The sequence below is a fragment of the Protopterus annectens genome, chromosome 6.part1 (assembly GCF_019279795.1).
Source record: "Protopterus annectens isolate FY-2018-M chromosome 6.part1, PAN1.0, whole genome shotgun sequence".
Lineage (NCBI taxonomy): Eukaryota > Metazoa > Chordata > Ceratodontiformes > Protopteridae > Protopterus > Protopterus annectens.
Genome location: NC_056738.1, coordinates 108254010 through 108271991, shown reverse-complemented (window position 1 = coordinate 108271991; position 17982 = coordinate 108254010). Strand labels below are relative to the sequence as shown.

Genomic DNA, 17982 nt, shown 5'->3' with positions numbered 1-17982 from the left:
AGTGTGGGTGGTGGATCAGGATAAAAAGAAGGGGTAAGTGGGAAATATATTAGAGTAGTTTGGTGCAGTGGCAAATATGTTTGTTGAGAAGGACGAGTGTATTTGAATTTGGTAAGATTTGATATGGCTCTAATATCCAGAGATAGCACATTCCACAGTTTGACAATATAGTAGGGATATAAGCCTTGGCCTGCTTTTTTTGTTTGTTCTATACAGACTTAGAGGTTGTTTATCTTCAGAGTACAGGGTCCTGGTTGCTATATAACTCTGGAGAATGGATTTTAAGTCGGGGCAGTTTTCGGGTTTAAATATTTTGTGGGCAAAAGTTAGGTGAAGGTAGTTGAGATGATGAGGGAAATCAAGCCAGCTGAATTTTGTAAGTGCTGTACAATGATGATTGTAACATGGTGTAGAGGCTGCAAATTTAGTGAGCTTATTGCAGCAGGATTCAATTTTGTTTTTCAGCGTGGTTTGGAGGTTTGTTAGTATAAGGGCGCCATACAATAATGAGGGGAGGAGGTAGGTGGTAGCCAGTGTCAGTTTGGTGGCTGTATTCATAAATATTTGTGGCGGTAGAGCATTCCTAGTTCATAGGTAGATACTAGGCTATTGGCCCTAGGGCCTATATAAGCCTAGCCAAAGGTACCCTGGCTTTCGCCACCCAAGAAAATTATCTTCCTCTGCCACTGTCGAGCAGAGCCACAGAAGTGATCCCCGGGGTGAATTTCCCATCTCCCATCCAGTCATCAAGATTTTTCTTGAATAGTGCTAATGAGGAGCTTTATTTTATAGGTAGTTTGTTCCAGAGTATGGGAAGTCTCTGGGACAGGAATCTATCCCTCCAGCATGTTCTGTTTATTGTGGTGACGAGGTTTAGGTCCCTAGAGCGTGTGGCTCGTAGGGATTGGGATTTCTTTAAGTGGAGCATGTCTAAAAGCTCTGGGTTTGACATAGCTTTGTGTGTTAGGCAGAGATCGCCTCTGAGTAGGCGATATGCAACAGAGTAAAGCTGCAGTTTTTTGAGACGGTCTGCATAGGGCATCCCTTTGAGGCCAGTAATCCTCTTTGTGAGGTATTTCTGTGGCCTTTCCAGTTGTTGTAGATGTCTTGTGAGGTACATACCAAAAGGGGCACTGTACTCTATAAGGGGCTAATGAGTGACGAGTAGAGGGGAACAATGACTGCTTTTTTCCTGGATGAGAAACCTTTTGTGATGAGGTGTGCCACATAGAAGGATTTCCTGACTACTGTGGCAATGTGATTATCAAAGGAGAGACTACTGTCCACCTGTGTCCCAAGGTCTTTTATCACACTTTCGGTGTTAAGTAGACTATCACCTATGTGGTAGTTCATGGGTACTGAGTTTTTACCAAAAGGAATGACCATGCACTTTTTGGCATTGAGCTTGAGGCCATGGCTTTGACACCAGGCATCTGTCTCAGCAAGGTCCTTTTGTAGGATGTCCACATCTTTTGGAGTTTTGATTATGGCTCCTAGTTTGCAGTGATCTGCGAACTTCGTTAGCTAAAGACCTTCTATGTTGGCCTGTACTTCAGAGAAGTAGATACCAAACAGGAGAGGACCCAGGACTGAACCCTGTGGTACTCCACTTGTCACTGGTCTGAAGCTGGATTTGGAGTCTGCTACTTTCACAGTGTGGGTTCTGTCAGTGAGCCAGTTGGCAACCCATCTTGTGACATAGGGATTTATACCTAGTTTAGTGAGTTTATCTATAAATCCAGAGTGGGGGATGGTGTCAAAAGCCTTGGCGAGATCTAGATAGGCTGTGTGAACCACCTTACCCTCATCTACGGCTTTGGTGACTGCTTCAAAGAAGTCTATCAGGTTTAGGAGACATGATCTGTCTTTTACAAACCCGAATTGGGTGGGGTCCTGAGTTTGGAGATTACCAATGTCATTGTTTATAAGTTCCATGATGATACACTCCATAGCCTTGCAGACCAGGCTCGTTAGGCTAATTGAGCGGTAGTTTTCGGGGTCTGTGGTGGCTCCCCCTTTGTGGAGTGGGATAACTGTCGCTGTGTGCCATTCAGTGGGCACATAGCCTGAGGTGAGGCTATGATTGAACATGGTACTTAGGTGGGGTGCCAGTTCGTTCTGTAGTTCATGTAGAACACAGCCTGGGATGTCGTCAGGTCCCCATGGATGCTGTGTTCTTGGCTTTGGATAGTGTGTTTTTTACCTGTACAGCCGTGATTACAGGAACTTTGCATTCTTCTGGTATAGAGATGGGCCCTTTAGGGGATGACAGAGGGGTAAAGTTAGTACTGAACCTATCTGCCAGGATGTTGGCAATATCCACTGGTTCTGTATATTTAGTGCCATTGTGCTGTAACTCAAGAGCAGATCTGAGTGTTGCCATTGAGATTCTTGACATAGCTATAGAATGCTTTGTGGTTGTCTTTAGAGTCAGTGGCGACTTTGTTTTTATAACTAGCTTTGGAGGATTTTATGAGGGATCTCAGCTTTTTACTGAAGCTGACCAGGGAGATTCTCCAATCATGGGATTTTACTCTTTTTTGTAACAGTTTCTTTCTTCTGTTGTAGAGTTTGTTTATGGCAGAGGACCACCAGATTGGCTTCCTTTTTTTGGAGGATAGCATCTTGGTTCTGTTAGGGATTGCACGATCCATGCACTCATGTAAGTGCTTATAAAGTGCATCTGTGTAGGATTCAGCAGTCATACCTCTATTGTCCGTCAGCATGGGTGTCGTGAAGTTTGCCACTTCTGTCTTAAGAAGCGTGAAGTTGGCTTTGGAGAAATTTTTTACTGTGGATTCCCTAATGGGGGTGGGGGAGGGATGTGGATGTCTGGGGTGATTAGTTTATGGTCGGATCTGACCAACGAGGAACTGACCTCTGGTGTGGAGCACCGGTTGCCCATGTTGGTAATAACCAGGTCTAGGATATTGCTGCCCCTGGTGGGGGTGTGGATAAGTTGATCCATGGCACTGGAATTTATGAATTCCAGAAAACGTTGAGCACAAGAGTTGGTACACGAGTAATTTTCCCAGTTAATGGTAGGGTAGTTGAAATTGCCCATTATTAGGGTGTTAGGTTGTACCCTAATATTTTCCAGTGTATTAAGAAATGAGGAGTGGGAATCCTGGGGCATGGTGGGGGATCTGTAGCAAGCTACAATTTGGATTGCGGTCTTGCCCAGAGTTAGTTGCACTTGGATAATCTCGGATGCATTATACTGAGCAACTAGCCTGGAGGTGTAAATATCCTTAATGAATATGGACACACCTCCGCCTTTAGTGTTTCGGTCCAGGTTAGGTGGCCGAAAGGTGTGGTATGAATTATAGCCTGGTAATGCAGGGGTACTCTCTGGAGCCTTGAACCAGGTCTCTGTCACTGCACAGATGTCGATGTTCTCCATTTTAAGGAGTGCTTCGAGAGAGTGCATTTTGAGGTTTAGACTTCTAGCATTGAGTAGCAATACCCTCAGATTCTTCTTGCCTGTACCTGTTAGGGTGGTGAATTTGTCATTTGAACCTTGCAGTGTTTTTTTTTTTTTTTTTTATTACATTGTTTATATATTGTTCAAAAGTTAGTCTGTTATTTACAGTTATATATATTCAAGATGAGTTGGCATAATGGTTAGGGTCTTTGCCTCTCATGCACAAGATTCGATCCTGATCTCTGACCAATGCCTGTTTGGAGTTTGCACGTTCTCCCTGTGTCTCCGTGGGGTGTCTCCCATGTCCAAAAAACATGCTGAGTGTTACCATCTCAAACTCACCAATGACTGGAGCTGTGGGCAGCAGCACAGACTCTACATGGCACCCTATAGAGGGAAGAGTTGTACAGACAAACCGCTTTGGGTATCTACTGTGGTACACAGTATCTTCAAGATAGTAGAACACAGATCACAGACTGTGCACAGTGGCAGGGCTAGCCACTCGATGGTGTAGCTATGGCTCTAGGTGATTCAGTCATGTTGACTAATGTCACCAAAATGGATAGTTGAGGACCCGGCCTACTCTGACCTATGCCAGGGACCCTTGCTAATAATGGGAGAGGTATATGTGCCCCTATTGGCCAGTGCGTGTCTGCCATAAAGCCCAGCAGCCCTGGGTCAATAAGCTACTGGCTGGCCGGTGTCTAGTTGCCTAGCCTTGGTAACCTGGGATAGCTCTGCTGAGTGAAAGCTGGATGTAATAACAACCAATCTGCCAAACATGAACTGAGAATTGCTACACCTAATGTAGGTTCACTGACGGGACACAGCTTGGAAGTGGATGATCTGATGATACAGAAAAGCCTGGAGGCTGGACATCCTATGTATCCAAGAGAAGAGATGGAAGAGCATTGCAGCAAAGCCACTTGGCTTGGGATCAAGACTCTAATACTCAGGAGGGGTACAGGCTAGAAATAGTGTAGGAATTGTGGTGAGCGAGAGGCTTCAGAAGGCAGTGAGGGATGCCATTAGAATTAATGACAGACTCATGGTAATCAGACTTCAGTGTAATGGTAGGGCAATATTCATAATCTCAGCCTATGGAACTCAGCAGGGTTGTGATAGTGAGGAAAAGAGTGCATTCAGACAGCAGTTGCAGGGCCTACTAGATAAAGCACGACAACATGCATTGCTACTGATAATGAGTGACTTGAATGCAGATATCGGGACACACAGAACAGGATATGAGGACTGCCTGGGTCCACATGAGGGAACAGGAATAAAGAAGGAGAAGCCATTCTAGACTTCTATCTGGCAAATTGCTTGATAGTAGCCAACACATGGTTCAGAGAGAGAGACAGTCACAAGATCACATACAAGAGTAGCAAACATGCAACTCAGTTCTTCAACTTCCTGGTAAGGAAAAAGCACTGGGATAGAATCCATGATTACAAAGTCATCCCCAGCGAAACAGTCATCCCACAGCATAAACCACTAGTTCCCACAATCAACTGCAAGCAGTGGTCAGAGAAGGCTCTACGGTCAACAGACCAGGCTGAACCCCTGGAAGTTGACTGAAGAGAAAGTACAACATTTCAAGGAATTACTCAGGGCTCTAGCATACCAAGAAGAGGAGGAAATAGGTTGAGTTGAACAAGAATGGCAGCACCTAAAAACAGCATGTATTAGGACTACAGAAAAGATATGAGGCCAAGCCAGATATGGAAATAAGGTACATAAGGAAAGCTGGTGGTGGAATGAAGAAGTCCAGAAAGTCATCAAAAGAATGGAGGAGTGCAGGAAGAAGTGGGAGACAGAAAAGTCTGACCAGGCTACGAAGGACTAAAAGAAGCTAAGAAAGACGTTGTAATAGCAAAGAATAGGACATCGAAGGCACTCTACCAACTTCTGGAAAGTGACTCAGTAAGTGGCACAAAGAAACTATATCAGGTTGCAAGGCAAAGACAAAGATAAAGAAGACAGTCAGATTACGGTGGCTTAGACACGTGCAGAAAAGTAGAAGACAATTTGGTGAAGAAGATTTGGGACAGACAGAAAGAAGGTAAGAGGAAGCGAGGACGTCTAGCAAAGATGTGGATGGATTGTGTGAAAGAAGATCTGCGACAATCAGGAAGAAGGCAGGCGTGTGGCACTGAATCGAGAGAGTTGGCGACACTTAACACGATACCCCAACCCCATGTAGAAAAAATGGGAAAAAGGGGGCTGATGATGATTATGATGCCTATAGTGATGCCAGCAACAACCTGCTCACCAGTCCACAGGACATCAAAGGCAGATGGGAGGAGTATTTCCAGCAGCTTATGAATGAAGAAAACCTCACAGAAGCTGTACTGCTCCAGAAACAGCCTACGATGAGAGAAGAAGAAGATCCCACCCTAGAGGAAGTAAGAATAGCACTAAAGAAAATTAAGTCAGGGAAAGCAGCAGGCTGAGATGAGGACACAGACAATATTATAAAGATGCTGGGTGAGCTAGGGGAGAAATAGCTCCTGAGGGTACTGATAGCAGTGTGGAGAGAAAGGCATATCCCAGATAACTGTAGAATAAGCATACTCATATGCCAGTGTACAAAAACAAAGGGGACATTTACAACTGTGGGCAGTACAGAGGCATCAAACTCCTATCACACTGCATGAAAGTTCTGAACAGAGTGACTGATAAATGGATACACAGAGTAGGAGAATTTTAAGATGGGAGATGAGCAGTTCGGATTCAGATCAGGATGCAGCACAATTGACCCGATGTTTGCAGTGAGACAGATACTTCAAAAGAAGCTAGAGATGAAGAGAAAGTCCAACTGGGCATTCCTATACTTGGAGAAAGCATATGACAAGGTCCCAAGAAAGCTAATCTGGGCAGTACTGTGGTGGTTTGAAATCCAGAAACACTGGTACAATTAGTGCAGGCTAGGTACAAGTACTCAATGACTCAAGTACAAACAGTGCTTGGCCTCACAGAGGGGTTCCCAGTGGGAGTGTGTGTACACCAGGGTTCAGCTCTAAGCCCACTGCTCTTCATACTGGTAATGCACTACATTAGCAAACCGGTCGGGGGGGGCAGATCAACAAAGTTGTTGTATGCAGACAATGTGGCATTACTGGCAGACTCTGAGCTAGAACCTCAGCAAAGGATAGGCGAATGGAATGCAAAACTAAAAGGCACATGGGATAAAACTAAGCACAGACAAGATGGTGGTAATGGCAGCAAATAGGGGAAATCAGAAGAAGCTTAGAATAGAGATAGAAGGGACTATAGTGGAACAGGTAAACAGCTTCAAGTATCTGGAAGGGGTGGCTGAGGAGAAGGGAAGCCTGAATTAAGAGGTCAAAGCTAGAATCAGAAGGACTGGAGCCAAATGGCAAAGAGTGTCAACTGCAGCCTTTGACAGAAGAATCCCAAAGAAACTGAAAAATAAGGTGTACAAGACAGTGGTGCGACCAGTACTACTGTATGGTACAGAAACCTGGGCAGTAAAGGTAGAACAACTGAAGAAGCTACAGGTGATGGAAATTAAGCACCTGAGAAGCATGGTAGGATGCACATTGTGGGACAGACAAAGAAATGAGGACATAGGAGCAGAAGCCAAAGTAGCTCCAATTGCAGAAAAGACAAAACAGAATAGATTACGGTGGTTTGAACACGTGCAGAAAAGCAGAAGACAATCTGGTGAAGAAGTTTTGGGACAGACAGGAAGAAGTTAAGAGAAAGCAAGGACTTCCAGCAAAGATGTGGATGGATTGTGTGAAAGAAGAAGTGCGACAGTCAGGCATGAGTGTTGAAGAAGGCAGGGGTGTGCTACTGAACTGAGAAAGTTGGCAATAGTTAACACCATACCCTGATCCTGTGTAGAAAAAAAATGGGGAAAAGGGGGGCTGATGATGTCTATAGTAATGCCTAATATTTTCTTGAGAAACTATTTCTATTTCTGCTTTGTTTAATGAGTATATTTTAAAGTCACTTGGAGGAGTTTTTGATGTAAATAAGAGGAGTTTTGTTTTGTTAGGGTTGAGTAGTAGTTGAGCGCTGTTGAGTCAAGTTATTTGCCCGAGTTGTTCAAAATTATGAGAGGAGGAGATGATAGTAGAGTCGTCGGCATATTGTATCAGGAAGCTAGGGGAAGAGGCAGAGAGTAGAGGTTGTTTGTAAGGATATTGAAGAGAAGGGTTCCAAAAATAGATCCTTGGGGTACCCCAGTTTTGTTTGGGAGGAATTGTGAGAGACAGCCTTGTCATTTTACAAACTGTTGCCTATTTGTTAGCAGTTGAACCATTGTTGAGATGATGGAGAGAGCTGTAGAGTGGACAGTTACTATAAGAGGTTTGGGTGAGAGACTGTATCAAAGGTCTTGGAGAGATTGAGAAACAGTGCAGAGTTATATTGGCCAGAATCTCTTGGTTTGGTAATTTTTTCTGTGAAGGAGACTACTGCAGTTATTATACTATGTGAGAGTCCAAAACCATGCTGAGATGGAGAAAGTAGGTTATTGGTTATAAGGTGATTGAGTAGTTGTTTCTGTATGCATTTCTCTAAGATTCTTGAAAGGGGGGATAGAATGGTGATGGGGCTATAGTTTTCCAGTTCGACTGATTTCCCTCCTTTATGTAGAGGGGCCATAATAGATTTTTTCTAGAAAGTTGTGATAGGATTCTGTAAAGGATCTATTGATTAGTATGCTAATGGGATATGCAATGGCATCGGCAGCAAGTTTCAAATATTCTGAGGGGAGGTTGTCAGCAGAAAGTGAGCAGGGTTTTAGCTTGTGTAGGAGTCTGCGTATGTAGTTTGTGGATACAGGTTGAACTGAGAGGTGAGGAATGTGGAAGCTGGTTGAGGGGGTATTATGGTCAGACAGGAGGGAGATAGGAGTTTGTGTTGCCAGGTGTTGGGGAGGTGGTGAACGGTTATTGCTGGGAAAGTCAGGGGTGCTAGAGTTGGTGGGATCTATCAGTAGACTGGCTATGCTGTCTATAAAATGGGTGTTGAAAGCTTCAGAGATTTATGATGGAGTTTTTTGGATAGATGGAGCAGGGTTTTGCTTGTTACCAGGTAAGTACTGAAAAGATGGTACTCCAGAACTTTCTGGGATTGTCTGTGTGTTCAGATAACTGTTGAGAGAAGAACTGTTTTTTGTCATTATTTATATATTTTTTTTGCTTGATCATTTTTATTTTTATGCCAGTCTTTCCAGGCTGTACCTCTGGTTATCAGCATATATTTTGTGGTTCTGCAGTTAACCAGGGAGCATGTTTAACTTTTGTTCTTTTGGTATACGTTGGGGCAAGGCTGTTGAGTTTGTCCAGGAACAATTTTTTTAAAGTAGCTTACTGCATTGTCTAAGGGTAGAATTTTTAGTGTGGACCAGTTACAGGATATTAATTTATTAATAAAGAGTTGTGGATTAAAGATAGATAGGTTGCATGAGGTTTTGAAGTTGTGTTTTTTTTTTTATAACAGGGTAGTTGACCTATAGGTGTATGTGGGTAAGTGGTCATTAAGGCTATCAGGTAGAGTTCCAGAGTTGAAGTATTTGTTGGGATCAGTGACTAAGATCCAATCTAAGATGGATCCTTGGGTGTTACTCTTAAGAAATCTAGTGGATGTTGTGATGAGTTGAGTATATCCGTGCATATTTATACTATTAAAATCAGTCCACAAGAATAATCCGCTGTAATAGGTCACAGGATCCAAAGAGAACTTCACAGCACAGTTTAAAAGCTATTTATTGGAAACATAAGGACTCCAGTTAAGCGCTTTCATCTAACATAGCAGACTTCAGAACACCATAAGAAATTTAAACCTAGGTTATATACTCCCCCTAACCAATCAAACACATAATACAATCAAATCAATCAATTAAAAACATAATTGTGGAATACTAATCTCTTAAAGTGCACAATACTTGAGGGGAGGCATATTTGTACTATTAGTTGGGAAGTCAGACATAAAAGTTTGCCAATTAATATTAACTTCACCCATGATTATAGTTTCGTTTGATATGTTTCATGACATCCAGGATAAGATATCTTCTAATGTTGGAATATTGTTACCAAGAGGGATGTATAATACAGTGATGCATAGTTTTTTTGTTGTACTGATGTTTAGGTGGGCTATGAGAATTTCTACATTACTGAATTTAGGAATGGGCCTGGTGTAAGAAGTAAGATGTATGGGTTGGGGTAAATTAGGGCTACCCTCCTGGTTTTCTTTCAGTTCTGTCTGCTCTTTTTATCTTATAACCTGGGGAAAGTAGTTCATTATCTTGGATATGAGATTTTAACCAAGTTTCCGTGAGTGCCATTCTGGGGAGTATTGTGAAAGCCATGCGCAGAATTCAATGATTTTTATTAGAGACACTTTGTACATTTAGAGTAGTCAGAAATGGGGTTTTGATGCCTGGGAAAGTGGTGGTGGGAGAGACGGCTGCTCTTGGATTGGGATGGATGTCCCCACACTGGAATATATTCAAAAAGAGGAAGCAGCGTTTTATGTGATCTTGAATAAGTTGAAATATTGGATGTTGAGATACGCTGATTATGAGATAAGTTTGAACTATTTTGTATTTAGGGAAGATTGGCACATGTTTTGAATAGGTTTGGTGATATGTTTGAGTAGCTGTTTTGTTGCAGTGTGTCTATTTCAAATGTAGCAGATGTGGAGGTTATGGGGATAAGGTGGTTTCTGAGTGATATAGTGAGTATGAGTAATGTTAGTGTTAGACTAAAGAATATTAGGAGTAATGTGGATTGAGTATGGTGTAGCATTTTGTATTTTATGGGAAGGGGGAAGCTGTAGAGATTGTGTTGGTAAGATTAGAGGTTAAGCGATGAAGGAGTAAAGAGAAAGGATGAAAGGATCCTAAAAAGGTTTTGGTATACAGGCCGGATGTTGGGCCACCCTTGGCAGGGATCCCTAATATAAAGTATACTACAACAGTGAAATGGAAGGAAATCTATTAGCCTAGTAACTTTCTATGATCTATATATATATATTTATACGGGTTCATATGATACCATCGACAACTGAGTAAATCGACAACCGGCCCTGCAGCACCACTTTACCGAAACCGCACAGCATCGACAGTTGAAATAACCGACACCGACTCTACCGACAACGCGCTACACCGACATCGCGTATTACACCTAACGGGTATTAACATGTGTGAGGTAGGGGAGGTATTGCTAAACTTATGTCACTCAGTCTAACATTATAAATACCTCCCCTACCTCACACATGTTAATACCCGTTAGGTGTAATACGCGATGTCGGTGTAGCGCGTTGTCGGTAGAGTCGGTGTCGGTTATTTCAACTGTCGATGCTGTGCGGTTTCGGTAAAGTGGTGTTGCAGGGCCGGTTGTCGATTTACTCAGTTGTCGATGGTATCATATGAACCCATTTATACATATACATATATATATATATATATATATATATATATATATATATATATATAAAATATATTCAAATGATTGAAGTACTGAAAGATCAAACTGCCAAAACATCAATCACTGTGCATCGAACATTTAAAACACTAAAACTTAACAGAATGAAAGAGGAACAAATGGTCCTCTTCCAATCCGTTAACTCTACCACTACCTCCAGACGTACTTTTTCAGAACTGTAGTAGTGTTATGGCTTTGCCTTCCTGCTCCACTTTACTAATACCTGTTAACCCTAACTGTGCCCCTGCCCCAAACCTACATCCAACCTTAGAAAAACCCTTCCTGTAACACTACCATTGCATATGACATCTCAAACATAGAACACATACAAAACAAATAGACACACAAAACAGCTATTACCTAACTTAACCTCTAACCTAACTCTAAAATGTATGCGCACGCACAAAACTTTCATACACTTTCCCCTTACCTAACCCTTTACCCTAACCCTCACACACTCTAACATGTATGCACAAACTCCCACCCCCCTCTATTCTCCACACACACACACACACACACACACACACACACACACACACACACACACACACACACACACACACACACACACACACTTAACTTAATAACCCATACCTTCAATATTATGCATATTAGATATTTTGATCCCACAATCCAAATATTCAACCTTTTGAATGTACATATATAAAACAAATTAAACAGTACTTTGTAATTTTTATATTTAGTACCACCTGGTTATCATTGAATCATTTAGAGATTATTTAGGCCAAGGAGTGACAGAATACCTTCAGAGCAGCACATTGAGTATAAAGTCATCTACTTAATAGACTAAGTAACATATCTGTAAACTCATGAATATGATTTGTGTCCAAGAGAAAGAAAGAACAAGACCATGACAGCAGATCATTCTGCAATAGAGAACACACCAGTCTTACATTTATTTATTTAGTCCTACAAGGTCAATGGCCTCTTTTCAGAGGAGACCCAAGGTGGTATTCATTCTAACTAGGGGAAATCTGTCCAGGGCACCAGGGAACTTCTCCTGCTCTTTTCAATAAGTGCTGTGGGATCTTACACATCCACCTGAGCTACCAACAACTCAGTCAGATGAGGCCTCAGTTTAATGTCTCATCCAAAAGATTGATCAGAAAACCAGTGCTACTAGGTCACCATCTCGGTGCACACCAATAGGAAACTAGATACCAAAGATAAGGCTAAGGCTTCAAAATTCTCTTCTTGTTATGTGATGAAGAGGGAGTGACTAAGAGAGTAAAGCCTTCAAACAATTTGGGAATAAGGCACCAACACCATGTCCACTGTCCTCTTGTCCAGTCACATCAACAGTGAGCTTGGCAATGGCAGAATATCAAAACCCTTCCTTAGGAAGCCACACTGGTTAGAAGAAAGTAGTTTATCTTTAAGAAAATGAGAGGTAATTTGCCAATGCATGACTTTCAACTAGGAGGGTGGAAAAGGGCCTTCAAATACTTATAAGACTAACAGACTTGGCTCCATGGCACAGTGAGATGTAGCCTTGAAAAATAGTAATAGAACTAACAGACCTGACTCCACAGGACAATGAGATGTAGCCTTGAAAAAAACTGGCTCCATAGCATAGTGAGATGTAGCCTTGAAAAATACTAATAACTAACAGACCTGGCTCATATAACTAACAGACTTGGCTCCATGGCATAGTGGAATGTAGCCTTGAAAAATACTAACAGGACTAAGAGACCTGACTCCATGGCATAGTGAGGTGTAGCCTTGAAAAATACTAATAACTAACAGACCTGGCTCATATAACTAACAGACTTGGCTCCATGGCATAGTGGAATGTAGCCTTGAAAAATACTAACAGGACTAAGAGACCTGACTCCATGGCATAGTGAGATGTAGCCTTGAAAAATACTAATAACTAACAGACCTGGCTCATATAACTAACAGACTTGGCTCCATGGCATAGTGGAATGTAGCCTTGAAAAATACTAACAGGACTAAGAGACCTGACTCCATGGCATAGTGGAATGTAGCCTTGAAATATACTAATAGGACGAACAGACCTGGCTCCATAGCATAGTGAGATATAGCCTTGAAAAATATTAACAGAAGTAGCAGACCTGGCTCCATGGCATAATGAGATGCAGCACTGGAAAATACTAATAAAACTAACAGACTTGGCTCCATGGCATAATGGGATGGAGCCCTGGAAAATACTAATATTGCTTACTGCCCTGGCCCCATGACATAGTGAGATGGAGCCTTGGCCATGACTTGACACATTAAACATGAACAATTTCACAACGCTAAAGAAACCGGTTACAGCATCTGCAAAATGTCATTATTATGATGTGACAAAAATTAGTTAATGCAAATAGATGCCAGTTACTCTGGTGCAGCAGTATTACTGCTGCCAACAGGGACAAATACTTGTCATCCCAGAGCACTGAGTAATGCACAAGAAAGACATACTCACCCTGTAAAGGAACTTCTAGTCATTATGTTTAGCTATGAAAATCTCTATGAATATATACCTGGGAGACAAGTCTGAGTTCACATGGCACACTAGCCATTATGGAAGATTTTTCTAAAGCCATTACATAAAGTAGGTATCATTATTACACGAAAGGATGATGTTGCTCATAAAGAAATATGATCCAAAGATTGTGTACAAATCAGGAACACAGATGCATATTGTAGAAGTATTCAGCAGGGTTTATTTGAAAGAAAGATGGAATCGTTGAATCACGACTTAGAAGTGATGCCTATTATTTCCTACCTACTGACATCTGAAGAAAGGCTGCAAGACTTTAGGAAGTACAAATGGAGACTGATATAGAAATGCAGTTGCTGAAAGACTATGTCAGTATGACATGAAGAAGAAAAAAGTAGTTAACAGAGTAGATACAGGCATTCTGTAAATAATGTGATGCGAAGATAGGTTTCAAGGAATGTCTCAGCTCAAGATGATGGTAAAGAATGTTAAGTGTGCAAAATGTTTCACAGAAAATGTGAAAGCCATAATACCATATGAAATTTCAGAAAGGCCATGCAGCAAACTTCTTTCTGACTTGTTTTATTTTAAATTGTCACTTTCATTTGCCAGATAAAAGGTCTTCAGTTTGCATTTGAAAGTTTTCACAAAAGTGGGAGCTTAAGCACATTACTACCAGGCTGATCCATCCATAATCCAGTGGACATGTGAAAAAAAACATTAAGACTATAAAGAGCATCATAAAAAATTATGTTGCTATCCAACAGGATAACTAAGACAGGGAGAAGGGGGATGTCTGCCTGGGCACAAGGTGTTAGATGACAAGACTGGCAAATGTCTGTGGTGTGGCACCACACAAAAAGTGTTTGCCTGTTTCAACTGACTGCAAATACAGTGTCTGCATTCAGAAATGAATGCTGATACTGTATTTGAGATGCCAAATGTTGAGCTTCGTGTGTGGTATTTTAACTGTAACAAGCCACTTGCTACATTTTCGGAGCTGAAGAGTTTTTTTAGCCCTCAGTTTTGAGAGGACCCCCCCTCCTTTTTTTTACTCCTCAACTTGGATGGATGCATCAGACTGGAACTCCAGAGGGCGCCAGCTAACTTATCTTTGATTCTGCTGCTAATGCAAATCAAGACTGCTGTTCACTTTTGATGAAGTATCAAAACACTCCTCTGTAAGCTACTGGGCTATCTACTTTACAGCTGCTGACAGGAAGAAGACTTGAGACTAAACTGCTACAGTTTTCATTATGCTGCTTTTAACAGAGGCTATAACAAATATGAAATAAGTCAGGCAAGAAGTTCAGAAAAGACAAAGTAAAGTAATGTCTTTTGGCTTTTCCCGGTTAGGGGTCGCCACAGCGTGACTCCAGTCCGCTAATTATTGGCAGTGAATTTTTACGGTGACGAGGTGCCAGCCCGACGCCTAACCTTCAAAGAAGGCACACCCATTCATGCACGCACCTACGTGCATGTCTTTAACGTCAGTTGACTGCGGGGAGGACATGCAGACTCCACACATAAGGCGCTCCAGCCGAGAATCGAACGGGAGATCTCTTGCTGTGAGGCGACAACGCTAACCGCTGCACCACCGCGGCCATATAAGTTCAGAAAAGACATAAAGCGTACTAAACTGCAAGAGAATTTACTACTGTAGTACCAGCAGAAGCAGTGAATACAGCTGAAACTCCTAGACCTTATACTGTTGAAACAATATGAGGTCATTTCTTCATGAAAAAAAAATATATCTGCCAAAAATTACTAAACCCATTCCAGAATAATGACAAATCATACCAGCCACAGTAAGATGTGGCCAAAGATTTTAAGTTTCGAACCTGGGCCTCTCTTCCCCTACATCAGACTACATTAACCCACCATGCCACACACAGTTGGCAAAGTTACAGTGCAGTTTATACATACCCACATTATATGACTCAAGGGGATATGATTATATTCAAAGGAGAGACTACAAGAACCAAATATGGAAGAAATGCAAAAATACTTATAAAATTACATGATTTTAACATATGCAATGACTTTATAAATTACAGCAAAGCTTGTCAAATACAACTGATATTGACTAGTGTGCTAAGAACAACCTTGACCTGAATGTCAGTAAAACAAAAAGAATCATTACATACTTCAGGAAAAGGTCAACAAGACACTCACTGCTCATGATAAATGGTGATGAGGTGGAAAGGGTCAAATCTACAAAGTTTTTGGGGGTGCACATTTCGGAGGATCTCTCTTAGACTGTGAACACTGAACAGCTGGCCAAAAAAGTACAACAATGTCTCCACTTTCACAGACGGCTCAAAAAAGCAAAGCTTCCACCTACTGTTCTTACCACATTCTACAGAGGAGCAGTTGACAACATTCTCACTCGCAGCTTCACAGTTTGATTTGGGAACAGTACAATAGCAGAAAGAAAGAAGCTAGAGAGAGTGGTGTAAGTTGCCGAAAAAATCATGGACACCTATTTACCATCAATCCAGGATCTCTCTGCAGCAAAAAGCATTAAATGTGCATCTAAAATAATTTGTGACCCCTCTCATCCTACACATTGTTGGTTTACATAACAGTCTTTGGGCAAGATATATCAGAGTATGTGCTGCAGGACCACCAGATACTTAACAGCTTCTACCCAACAGTGTTGAGACGTATAAACTCTGATACCACCACTTATTATTTAGTTAGTAATCATTCACAATACATAGCTCAGCTGAAAAGTGTGCAATATCTTTTTTTTTATTCTTTGATGTACCAATACATTTTCTTATTCACGTGCAATTGCCTGCTGTTTGTCTGATGCAGATGAACAAAGAAGGATAATCTTAACATGTGCAATACTCTGTCATGCTGCTATGTACACTATTTTTCTTATGACTTTCGGGGAGGGGGGCTTGTGTGTTTTTGCTGTTATTACTGGTTTATTTATTCTTCTGTGGGTTTTGTATTGAATATTTTTTTTTAATTGAAATGTTATACTGTTGTTCTTGTTATCCTTGCTTCCTATGTACTCTCTGGTGAGTTGATGCTCGGAATTTCATTTAGGCTGCACTTGTGTAGTCCTAAATGACTACAAAGTTTATTTTGACTGATAAACTGCATTTTTAAGTATCTCGTGACATACTTGGAGACACTGTAGCTAGCGTTAATTACTACAAAACACTGTAAAATTAACTCATAAAATATGAGGATTGTAATAAGTACAATAGTTCAGTATCTCTATAAGAATCTCATAAGGCTACTGCATGTCATATGCCATGTGGTTTCCTTCTTCAAACAGCACTCTGCTATGCTAGTAAAGAAGCTAGATGCATCCATTCAACTCTCCTGTCTGTCTTTATCTGATTATCTGTTGTGGGCTAGTGAAAGGACAGAAACAAACCCAAATACATCTTGGAGATTTTTCAAGGCACATGCAAACAAAAAAAGGAAACTATCTCTGTGAAATTATGTGGCATAAAGTATATTTAAATTATTCTAAGAGAAAAAAAAATCGGCAGTTGATTTTACCTCAATGAACATACTTACTGTGTTGGTTAAGTAACATCCTAATAGAAATGCGACTCATGTAAAATCGATCCAAAAAGTATTGTACATTCTGGCTTGTCACTGGGTCTACACCAAAACAGTCCCTGTATTCAATCACTCCTTGAGCCATGGTGGGAACAACATCGTTGTGGCGATTTCGAACTGTGATCAGAGTATCTGTAAAACTAAAGGTATTATACAAGTAAGAAACATGATGCAATACAGCCCTGCAGTTTACTATTTTATATAGACTACATACACCAGCTGGTATTGCAATTCTGTATGACAACAGGAAGAAATTCTATGTCTATGAACTGATAAAGATACAGAGGGAGAATATGACATTCTACTGGTAAAAATGGAAGACAAAAGATACTACGTGAATATCTAATTTATTGGCTGAAAAAGTCTGCCAAGTAACTAATGTAGCAGATAAAAATAATACGTTTGTCTGAACATTGCTATGACTACTTCAGTCTTATAACACATTTTGCATATAGTAGTTATTTAAACATCCCAAGATGGAGTGGGTATTTAAGTAAACTATCTAAATGTCTTCAAGCAATAGAGTGTTCAACACTTGTCCTTTCTCTCCATTTCACCTCTTCTTAAAAACATAAAATTTATTTAAAAAAAAGTTTAACATGTAGCACACTGCTTTTGCCTCACCCACTGTAAATAACGAGGAATGACTTTCCCTTTGTGTATATGTAGAGTGCATCTTTTTTTTTTTATATAATCCACTAGCTGTTCAGAAAGCATACCTTGAGGTTTTTACTTGTAAATTATGTTTAGTGAAATGCAGAACAGTTTATGCTTCATGGCCATTTTTAAGTTTATGATTATATATCTATATATATATATATATATATATATATATATATATATATATATATATCTATATTTATATATATATATATATATATATCTAAATATATATATATATATATATATATATATATATATATATATATATATATATATATATAAATATCTATATATATATAGATATATAGATATAGATATATATATATATATATATATATATATATAAATATATGTATATATATATATATATATATATA

At 40.5% G+C, this 17982-nt stretch overlaps 1 protein-coding gene across 6 annotated transcripts in view; it reads right to left on the bottom strand.

The window, feature by feature from the left end:
- The window catches only part of PDK1 (pyruvate dehydrogenase kinase 1), a 1069548-nt gene that overhangs the window by 571665 nt on the left and 479901 nt on the right, over positions 1–17982 (bottom strand). For all 6 annotated transcript variants that reach the window (XM_044075547.1, XM_044075543.1, XM_044075544.1 and 3 more), the window contains one exon: positions 16898–17082. In XM_044075547.1, the coding sequence (XP_043931482.1) occupies positions 16898–17082 (185 nt within the window). The remainder of the gene's footprint in view (positions 1–16897; positions 17083–17982) is intronic.